Source organism: Alligator mississippiensis, chromosome 1 (assembly GCF_030867095.1).
Source record: "Alligator mississippiensis isolate rAllMis1 chromosome 1, rAllMis1, whole genome shotgun sequence".
In the NCBI taxonomy this organism is placed as follows: Eukaryota; Metazoa; Chordata; order Crocodylia; family Alligatoridae; genus Alligator; species Alligator mississippiensis.
In genome coordinates, this window is record NC_081824.1 from 305,643,894 (window position 1) to 305,654,625 (window position 10,732).

The following is a 10,732-nucleotide window of genomic DNA, read 5'->3' on the forward strand; positions in this document are numbered from 1 at the left end:
TAGCTGCTCCATCACTGACAGACCATCACTCAAGTCCCAACTCTCTCAGTCTTCTGTTAAGGAGTATAGCAGACTGTTACTCCTTTAGGAGCCATCCTTCCTTTTCTCTTACCTCAAACTAAACATAATAATGAAGCATCAACACCCTGCCCCCCACCTCTCTATCCAGGGCAAGTGTTCCACCGTAATGCTTCAGTGTTGACTTTCTTCTTCTCAGCTTCCCTCCTCTCCAGCATCATCTCTCTGGGAGCTTTTAACTTCCTCCAGGGCCAGCCAGTCATCCCCATCAGCTGGCTCTGCACACTGAGGCAGGCAGGCTGTTATCTTTTAACCCCCTGCAGCTGGGCTCTGTCCCTTAAGCCATGCACCTTGTCACACAGAGCATTTTTAATTTGCAACTTCTTTCACTACACTGGGAATTCAGGGATGAGGCAAGTGGGAGTAAGGCTTGCTGTCAAAATCCAGAGTATAGGACACATTTCAGTGTCAGCAGGATGAGTGACAGCTTTGTTAACCTCTGTAGTTCCTTGTCATCCACCCCACTGCCAGAGACAGGTCTGGATCCAGCCCACAAGGAACCCTGCAGTCTGCATCAAGCCCAGAGGGCCAAATAAGTTTGACATTCTGATTCACTCCGAAGTCTTTAGGTATTTTACTTGGGAAAGGAGTGTGTTTTAAGTCTTCTCATGCCTAGATTGTATGTAGCTGTAGGACTTGGTCCTTTCCGGTTATCTTGTTTGGTTATTTTCGTGAATCTGTTCACTGTTGAATTTGTTCACTTTTTCCCCCTAATAACTGCACTCTAAATTATCACTTTTGTTACTTGCACTGAGGAATACAGAGTATTGTTGTACCTGCTATCATTCTCCAACCAGTACACATTTGCATAATTATTCATATGTTAGTATAAATTCAGTCATAAGCCATTAGAAGTATGTACCATCCCATTTTAAAGTTTTATCACAGTCAGGCTCCAATGTAAGGAGATAAGTGCATGAATTTTTGGAGGCATCTAGATTACTTTTCAGAGGCACCATACATGCATATTGAGGGAAAAAGCACATTTCTACACCGTTTCCAAAATATTCCTAGTTATGTTTAGGTGGTAACAAGTCTTAAGAAGTCAATTTCAAACTTGAATAAGATGAAGTGGGAAATCTAAGCAATTTGGATATTAAAAATAGAAAATAAAAATGTTTGCTTAGAATTATATCTTTTAAACCTGTGGGTAACCTGGATTTGGATAATCTTCATTATGAGAAAAGCAAGAGAAAAAGAACATTACTTTGAAATATTTTAGAACCAGAACTATTCCTTCACTTGCAAAAGATCACTGTCCACTTCTAGTGAAGTCCATCTCCACTCTTTATTGAGCTTCGCCGAAACAGTGGTCAGGTTCCCTCAACGCAGTAAAAGGGTTAAAAGGCAGTAGTCTATCTAATCTATGTAATCCTTGTACTTAAACAGCCCATGGAGTCTCTGAATACCTGGAGAATGCAGCAGACTTAGAAGGTCTTTATACTTTAATTTCCAAACACTGGGCCAAAACGGTAAAAAGTGGCATGCTGACAGCTCAGACCTACATCGTTTCCCCCTGACCTGAGTCTGAAGGAAATCTTTCATGCATGGATCTCATTTGTCCTACTTGGGATTAGTGTGGGAAGGGGAGGCAATGTTGAATCACCATCTCTTTTTCTTTATGGACTCCACTGACAAACCCCTATGGGGTTGAGATTGGGGTGAGAACTGGACAAGTGAGGCAAGCATAGGCTTTCTAAGATATGGTGGAGATAGGCTCTGCACCCTTCTCTTTCCTCACTAGGGAGTTTCCGTCTGAAGGAATCCCCCTTGAAAGACCATCCTGGGAACAAAAATGCCAGGAAACAGGGATAGGGCCCATGTGTAAACATCCCTGACCACTTCTGAACCCTGGGGTATCTACAGTGTGTGGGATAGAACTCCACCATTCCTATACCCCTGATTAACGCTGTTTCGCTTAGTGCTGTTTCACTATAACACTCATTTAAAATTGATACCTGATTCCACTTAGCACTCAGCACGTTTCATTATAACACTCATAGTTGCCAACTTGGGTCATTAAAAACACTTGCAGTTGCCATCTTGGGTCATCAAAAATGTTCCGTTTCGCTTAATGCTCATTTCGCTTACCGTTCAGTTTTTCAGGAACCAATTAAGAGCACTAAGCAGGAGTTGCCTGTACAAAGGTTAGGGGAGCCATTAAACTCTCCCTTCAAACTAGAATGATGTGGACAAAATCCAAAAAGAAATCTCCGCACTGTTTTTCCTGCTATGTTTGTGAGGGGGAAGTAGTCTGGTGATGACATACAATGTTGCACTTACTTGTGAATGATTACAGTACATACTCTGCCTGTTTCCTCAGATTAATAGTATTTTACAAGAGAGATTTTAATAAACAGGCTGATCTGTCCAAATAGTCATAAGTAACACATCTCTGACCACAGGGCATTAGACATGTTCTGTATATCCCGTTTTAACTTGAAGGTGCTAAAGTAAAACAGTCCAGAACAGTTAAAAAATGCTAGAGTTGTATGGAGGTGAATTATACTGGTAAAAAAAAATGCAAGAGTTTAATTAATATTATGACAGATCTTACAGACATCAATAGGCAAGCTCATTTAATGCTTAGCATTTTAATACAGAGGCACCTGCTCTCTTTCATCTATCTAAAGGTTTTATATACTATCTATTACTATGGTAAGGAAGCACTGCACAAAATTGGAGAGCAGAAAGGCCCAGAACTAAAAGGTGTTTTTCTCACTCCATTACTCTGGGCCACATAAATCTGACTTTGTGTGGGGGTGGTGGAGAATATTGTTTATAAAAAGCACTGAGCTTGGCAGAGGGCTAGTAACAAAAAGGAAGTAACCGTAGCACTTTCATTTGCAAATTTATTTTTGTAAAAGAGTCCGTAACTTGGTTAATATAATTTTGACCTGAACTTGGCATGTAAAACCTCAGTCTGGTAGTGAATTACTTTATAATTAAAAAAATTTGGTTATTTCTGATTTTTAAGTGACAAAAGCAAAATCATGCAACAAATTGTAGTTAATTCGTTATAACCTCTTTCCTTGTGTTCTGTACTGATTTAGGGTTTGTTACATCTCATCCCTTTTTTGTGTATGTTATCTTCTTAGATCAGTCGGCTCTTTGGGGCAAAGGCTATGTCCTCTCATGGCCTGTGAAGCACTGTTGGCCCAATACAAGTGATCTAGTATGGCTGGCTGGTCCTTATGTCTTTACAGAGAATGTTTAAATCTAAACAAGTGTCTTCTTTTTCTTCCCAAGTTTTCTGGACAGATCAGCAGAATTTTGGGGGAAAACACAATAAATTTGGGGCCTATATTACCTCATAGGGTCCCTTAAAATCAGCTACAAACCATTAGTTGTTCACAGCCTGAAAAGTAAAAACCAATAATGTGCTTGAGAATTAGGGAGATGTTTATTATGTTTGTGCTTGTGTTTTCTAATAACATGAAAGCCAAAAATGAACCCTGTATGTTTGGCATATGCACACATTTCATTGTAATCATAAGTGCACTTTTAATGTTACTCAGGACTCGTTTAAGGACACACCTTTACCAAACAATATAAAGGGACTGTGTGTGCTTAAATGGCTTATGTAGGGAAAAAAACAATTGCAGGGCCTTTAGCAAAAGGCAAAAAATGAGTGGGGAATAAGATCTCTGCATTCTGAAAACACAAAGCCAAATAGCTACTAGTAATCCTTTGTGTGATCCTATCAGATGCCTTAAACATAGATTGACCTCTACCTTGGTAAACCTAGTGTGCCGGACAGTGCAGACTCTATTTTAACACCTGAAGTCACTATGAGAAAATCTGATGGGAGGGGGGAGGGGTGTTATGTAAGATATTCATTTATCTGTTTTGGCTTGTCTCTAATCAATTACTCCTTTGGGGAAAATAAATACCTCCTTTGTACACGTATATTCATTGCCTTGTAATACACTGAAAAATAGTAAGAGAAGAGCAAACAAGGTATTTAGGATAAATTAAACACTAAAAATTTAGCATAAATAGAGAAGCAGAGTATAACCAAAAAAAAAGAAAAGAAAAGGAAAAGGTTAAGTAAGTCATGCTTAGTCAATTCATTTGCCTGTTTATTTAGAATATATTCTACATCTCAATAAAAAAAATGTTTTAAATAAGCTTTAATACATGTACAATGGAACCCTTCATCCTTTCAGTGGAATAGGGATACGCTTCAGTCAGTTGGTTCCATCGGGGGAATAAAAGTGATTTTGTAATGCTTCTGCTAATGTCATTGGCTTTGCAACCTCATCTCAAGGCAGCTCTGCAACCAGCTCACATACCTACCAGCCACCTCCTTAGATGTGGAGAAAACAGCAAGATCTCCACCCTGGCCTATACAAAACAATAATAATAATAATAACCCCCAATATTAATAAACTAGTATGGATTAAGGTACATCTTTCTCTGTTATTGCATTGGCAGAAATATGACGGGCGCAGTCCTAGGGGCATGCAAAGAAACCTGGCGCTGTATGTACAACATGGGAAAGCCCTGTTACAAAAAGTAGTGCAAAACAGGAAAGAAGTGAGGCAATGCCGGCCACCAGACAGATTCTCTCTCCCTTTCCCTCCTGGTCACTGGCCGTGGCAATCTACTTTTTCTCTCTTGCTCTGTGTCACTAGCTTTGACCACACACAAACACATACACACACACACACTCTCTCTCTCTCATTGGCATTGACCACCCACCCACACTCCCTCTCAGGCACTGACCTTGGCCACACACACACACACACACACACACACACACACTCCACTCCCTCAGGCACTGGCCTTGGCCACACACACTCTCAGTCCCTTCATTCGCCACCCACCCACACACTGGCCTTGTCTGCCTTAGTGCCATACACACACTCTCTCTGGCATTAACCACACACACACACACATACACACACACACAGGCTCAGTCAGGCCCTGGCCTTGGCCACCCCCAGCACCCCGCTGCCGTGGGAACCACCCCTCTCCGCCGCCGCCCGGTGCCGCGGACAGACTCCGCCCGCCAAGCGCAGCTGCTGGCCGGCTCCTAGCCCCCGGTGACTCATCCCCCCTCTCCCCGCCCGCATCCCTGCTCTGCGCCGCGGCCCCTGCCTGCGCCCTGCGCCCCTCTCGCTCCCTCCCGCAGCCGCGCGGGCGCCCTCCACCCCAGCGGGCTGGGAGGGGCGGCTGCCTCCCGGACGCGTCCCCGGGCCGCGGCGGGGCTCAGTGCCCCCAGTTGCTGAAGCCGATCTCCTGCTTGTATCTGTTGGTGAGCACGTTGGCCTTGCGGGTGAGCTTGGAGAGCACGCTGTGCAGTCCGCTGAGGTGGTAGTGGAACTGCTTCTCCAGGTCCTCCTCCTCCAGCGCGTCGCCCTCGCCCAGCCCGCGGCTAATGTCCGCGCCGCCCAGCTTGTCCTTCTTGCGGCCGCCGCCCTCCTCGCCCGCGGGCGGCTGCACCACCCCCCACTCGATGTCGTTGCGGATGGACTTGAGCAGCACGTAGTGGCTGTACATGTCCCGCCGCGAGAAGTAGGCGTCGGGGGTGGCCGGGGGCAGCTGCGGGGCCAGCTCCCCACCGCCACCGCCGCCGCCGCCCGCGTCCAGCTCATCCAGCAGCAGCGGTACGTCCCGCAGCAGGCTGGGCACCATCACCGTCTGGTCCATGTTGTTCACGGCGCCAATGAAGCGGTTCATGGCGTTGAAGAGCGAGTGCTTCTGGCTGTACGAGTCGCAGATCTGCATCATGCCGCCAGCGGGGCGGGCGCGGCGCGGCGCTGGAGCACGTTGCGGCGGCGCTCAGCGGGACCTGGCTGCGAGCCCGGCTGGCAGACTTCACTGGCTCGGCGGGCCCTGCTCCCCGAGGCTGCGGCGGCGGGAGTCTGCTGGGACAGCACGGGCGGGAGGGGGGTCAGGCGGGGCCGCGCTTCCCCGCCCGCAGCCTCGGCGCACCCGCTCCCTCCCCACGCCCTGCCGGAGCCGTGCTGCTTTCTCCCCCAGCCCGCCTGCACGCCGCAGCCCCTTGCTCGCCCGTCCCCTTCTCCGCCCATGTCTCGGCCCACGTCCCCTTCTCCCCCCTCCGACATGCTTCAGCCCCTCGCTCATCACATCCCCCACCTCACAGTCCCCAACCACCCTGGACAACTCCCCCCACCCCGGCATCTCACCGCCTTCTCGCCACCACCCAAGATCTTGCCAGCGCCTCGCCACCGCCATGGGCTCTCCCGGAGCCACCCCGGCTTCCTTCCTGCCTGATGAGGCGCGAAAGCGCCTGGTCGCCGTCCACACTCCTCTGCTTAGAGCAGGGCTGGCACCAGCGGGCAGACGGGGGCAGAGATGAGCGCCCCGCTCCCCCAAGCAACACGAGGCCGGCATCCCCACCCCGCAGTGCCAGGCGGCCGGGGCCGGCATCCCGCACCCACCGCGGTCCGGGGCAGGCGAGGAGCCTCAGTGCCGGCTCTGCGGGCGTCTGTGAGTCTGCGCGTCCCTCGGTCCCGATGCAGCCGGCAGCCCCGCTCCCATGCCAGGGGCCGTATTTATAGCGTGGACGTTAAAATAAGGTGTTCCCAAGTGCCACCCCCTCGCAGCCCGGCAAGATAAAGGCGCCGGAGTGACCGCGAGTAACACCGGCTGCGAGGAAGGGGGGAGCTGGCTCCGCCTCTCGCCTGACACCCGGAGGGGGAGGGCGCAGCGCTCACCAGTGGCCAGCGCCGGCGGGGCGGGCAGGGGGGAGGAGGGGTGGTGGCGGCTGCTGCAGCTCCTCACCGCAAAGCCCCGGCGGGAGGGAGCTAGTGCAGCGCGGGCACCGCCGCTCCGTTGGGGCGGCTGAGGGGGGGCGTGCAGTCAGCACACCCCGGGCCCGGCCGTGGCACCAGGAGGGCGCACCTCGGGGCTCCTCCTGGCCGGCAGGAGCGGGAAAAGCGCTTCTTGCGCGCCCGGCACACACCTCGGCTTGCCACGCCCGCGGGGCTCGGGGTGGAAGTGGGACCGGGTGAAGCCCCACTTAGCAGCACACTGCATGCATCCGGCTCTAAGGCTCCCGGCTGCCACGCGCCTCAGCAGGAGGGCGAGAGACGGGCTTCCTGGCGCAGCAGCGCGGGGAAATCAGCAGTGCCACCCACTTCCTCCCGCACCCTTGCCGGAGTGCAAGCCAGCCCCCTCCACCGAGAGCTGGGCTGTCTCCGCGCCGCTTCCCCAGCCCGCGCGGAACCCCAGCCCCAACCATCCATCCATCGGCTGGAGATTCTTCCCCCGCCAGCGATGAAGGCGGCCAGTGTTTATTTCTGGGGCTGTGGAGATGATAAACCCCTCATCAATCCGGCGGGGGAGCAGAGCCGACATCTTTTCTTTCGTTCTTTTATTTAAAGAAAGGTTTCCAGTTCCAAGCCAAAATCAATCCCGAGTCATAAGTGGCCCCACAACCGGCAAATATCCTCCACCCCCACCAGGGGCTTCAGATATTTCCAAGGCTTTTGAGAGATCCCGCATCTCCTCCGCTCCACCCGGCAGCTGCCTTCAGCGAGGGCGCTTGCCAGGTGCTGCAGCACACCCACTCCCCCTGCCGTCCCCTCCCCACGGGAGGAGCGAGACCCCCCCCTCGGATGTGGCGGGCTCGGGGAGAGCGTCCCCCGCAGCCCTCGGCAGACAGGCTTTGACATGCCTGGGCGCAAAGGCACGCGGCAGGGCTAGCGAGGCCAGGCTGCTGCCGGGTGCGTCAGCAAGTCTCTCCCCCGGGATTAGGCCGGCTGGTACGCAGCCCAGTCAGGGCCGGCCGAAGAGCCACGCCGGCTCCGCGTGCTGAGCCGGCTGGAAGCCGATGATTGGCTCCGGAGCTGCGCAGGGATCCCTCGTGCTGGGCTCGGAGATCAAATGACTGGGCAGGAAATGAGCACCGCGACGGCGGGGGCGAGCTGTAGTTGTTTCCCAGAGCCGTGAGCGGCTGAGGCACCGCTGAGCCAGCATCCTGCATGTCCGGAGAGGCGCCCGCTCCCCCTCGGCTCCGGCTGCGCGGGCTGGCGCTGGACTGAGGTGCAGAGGCAATGCCCGGGCACAGGGGGCAAGGAGCACCCCCTCCCTGCCCCTCACCCGAGCCGACTCCGGAGGGGACTGCTTGCAGCCCCGTCCCCCCCACCCGTGCTTCCTCCGCCTGAGGTGTGCCAACCCCGAGCCCACAGTGAACGCATCTGCCATGCAACGTCCTAGCCAGTGAGGCACGCGGGAGCACACGCACGCATGCATCTGCACATACGCACACTGCACAAACAGGCACTTGCACGCACAGGCATACACGCACGCATTTCCACGCACTTGCACGCACAGGCATGTACACACGCACTGCACAGCCATGCACACGCATTTGCACGCAGAGGCATGCACACACACACGCACTGCACAGACACGCACACATGTATTGCCACGCACAGGAACGAACACACACACAAAAGCACTCAGGCTTTGTCTCGCGGCCGCCGCGCGCCGCGTCCAGAGAGCGAGACCTCGCGATCACCCCACAGCCTCACCTCCAGCGTCAACCAATCAGCTCGCGTTCCACTAGCCAGACTCCGCCGGCATATGCTAATGAGCAGGATTCGGCCGCAGCCAATCAGAAGCTCTCCAAAGGATCCGGGAGGGGGTTGGGTCACGTGGTGGCGGCGTCGCGGGGTGCCGGCAGAATGCTAGCGAGCTCGTTGCCGTGACGACTGATCAACCACAACAAAGGGCGGGGACAGCCCGGCCGCGTTCCAAACGCCCCCCCCCCAGCCTCCCCTTCTTCCTCCCCCTCCCCCTCGCCTTGCTTCGCAGCCCGGCTCTCGGACCGGCGGGGGGAGCGCGAGCCCGCCTTGCCGCGCCAGCCTTGGCTCCTATCGCGGCAGCACAGGAGGAGTCCTGCGTTTCTGCACAGTCAGGGCCGGATAACGCACAGCCAGACAGCGGCCACCCCCCCGCCCTCGTGCCAGGCGGCATAGGGATGTCTCGCTCTCCTCGTCGGCGTATAAAAGAAGGCCGCGGGCAGCTCGTGTGGCCCGGCTCAGCTGCGAGCCCTCGGCCCGCTCCTGCTGCAAAGGAGCCCTCGCGGGTCAAAGAAATGGACGCAGAGCGGCAAGACTAAGGGCGGGCCCTTTTCGAAGTAGAGGCTGCTGCTTTATAACGTTGCTATATAATAGAAGGGACTGGACAGAACAGATAAGAAAACGGGCATTTATGCACATACTTTTTTGGTCCCACGACCGAGATCTGCTTCAGCACAGACTCAATTAATCTGCTTTGCATGTGACCTGACGCGCATTGCGCTGCACCATGTGCAGTTGTATAAGTGGTGAAATGCGTGTCAGCGTGCAGAAAAGGGTGGTGGTGTGCTTTTGAACTAAAGCACCCATGTGTTTTAGTTCAAAAGTGCACGGCTGCCATTTTCTCAGCACGGGCACACATTTAGTCACTTACAGAACTGCAAGCATCAAAGCACCTGGTGCTGTAGCGCTTACACGTGTAAAAATGTCCCAGGAGACCAGCTTGGCATGCAGTCCTGCAAAAAGCACGGTAGAGATGCACCTTTGTGGATTACCAAGCTGGTGTCTTTACTCCACAGTCTGCATGTTCACTACCACGCATTAGATTTAGTACTTGGTTAACCAACTACTAATTCAGTGCTCAGTAACTTGTGCTACTGTGCAGTAGCACTGGGCACACACATTTTTTGTGATGTTTACTGTGCAGTAGTGTATCAGCACGGTTTTGGGCCAGCATGCTACTGCACAATGTTATTAGGCTACTACGCAGTAAGTGTCTCATACACCCACTGTAAGGTGACCAGCTAAGGCGACTCTTACCCTGAGGTCTGTGACCCTGCGCTCATGGTTGAGAGAGACAATAATCACGCAGGCCCTTGCCATACCCTTACATATATTGCACACTTTACCAGTGAAGGGCAACATAAATTCAGGGCATAATAAAATGGGCCACAAAGGCAAACTAATTATCATGCAATTAACTGGTTAATTGTGCAGTAAATTTAGACTGCCACACCTTCAAAGTAATTACCACAATAAAAATGACTATCCTGCTATAAAAAGAGCCAGGGGGCCATAAAGTTAGTGCTTGAAAATGTGTAAGGGCTCTAGAGCTGGTTTCTATCCAGCTTTAATCTGAATGTGTAGCAGAGCCCTTCAGACTCAGAAGGCCCTACCTACCCCTAGAAAGAGATGTCCCAGTTTTGGGTGTGGGAATGAGAGTGATCAGAGAGAGAAAGCTCAGAGTTAAGCAACACAGGTGAGACAATAGGGTAACATACAGCCAATCAGCATCAGCAGCTCCAAGGCACCTTCATTTGAGACAATACTTATCTGCCTCTGTACCCTGCATTGTCAGTGAAGAGCTGGAAAGATCAGCACTGTGCAGTGTAAAACAGGGCCCCAATCTTAAGTCTTGCCTTTAGGCTCTACCATAATGTAAATGATTGAAAAATAATAGGAGCTTCTCTGTGCAGTCTCTCTTATTCCACCATTATGATGTATTTCTTTTACCCCTCCCCCACAATCAGGGAACAGAAAACCAATGTAATGTGATTTAGGTGACCACTCTCACATCTAGAGAAAAGAAACCCAAATACTGATTATCTCAGCGACAGTCTAATACAGCTGCTGAGAAATCCAGAGATTAAAATATGACT

At 52.2% G+C, this 10,732-nt stretch overlaps 1 protein-coding gene across 2 annotated transcripts; it reads right to left on the bottom strand.

The window, feature by feature from the left end:
- Nucleotides 1-4,139: 4,139 nt before the first annotated feature.
- MID1IP1 (MID1 interacting protein 1) lies at nt 4,140-6,715 on the bottom strand. Of its 2 annotated transcripts, none has more exons than XM_006275089.4 (2): nt 6,489-6,715; nt 4,140-5,948 (listed from the first exon to the last, which is right to left on the bottom strand). In XM_006275089.4, the coding sequence occupies exon 2, from the start codon at nt 5,812-5,814 to the stop codon at nt 5,293-5,295; it is 522 nt and encodes a 173-aa protein (XP_006275151.1). In that variant the 5' UTR covers nt 5,815-5,948; nt 6,489-6,715; the 3' UTR covers nt 4,140-5,292. The 2 variants fall into 2 exon arrangements, with proteins under 2 accessions (XP_006275151.1, XP_019341811.1); XM_019486266.2 differs by lacking the exon at nt 6,489-6,715 and adding an exon at nt 6,234-6,475.
- Between the last annotated feature and the right edge of the window lie 4,017 nt (nt 6,716-10,732).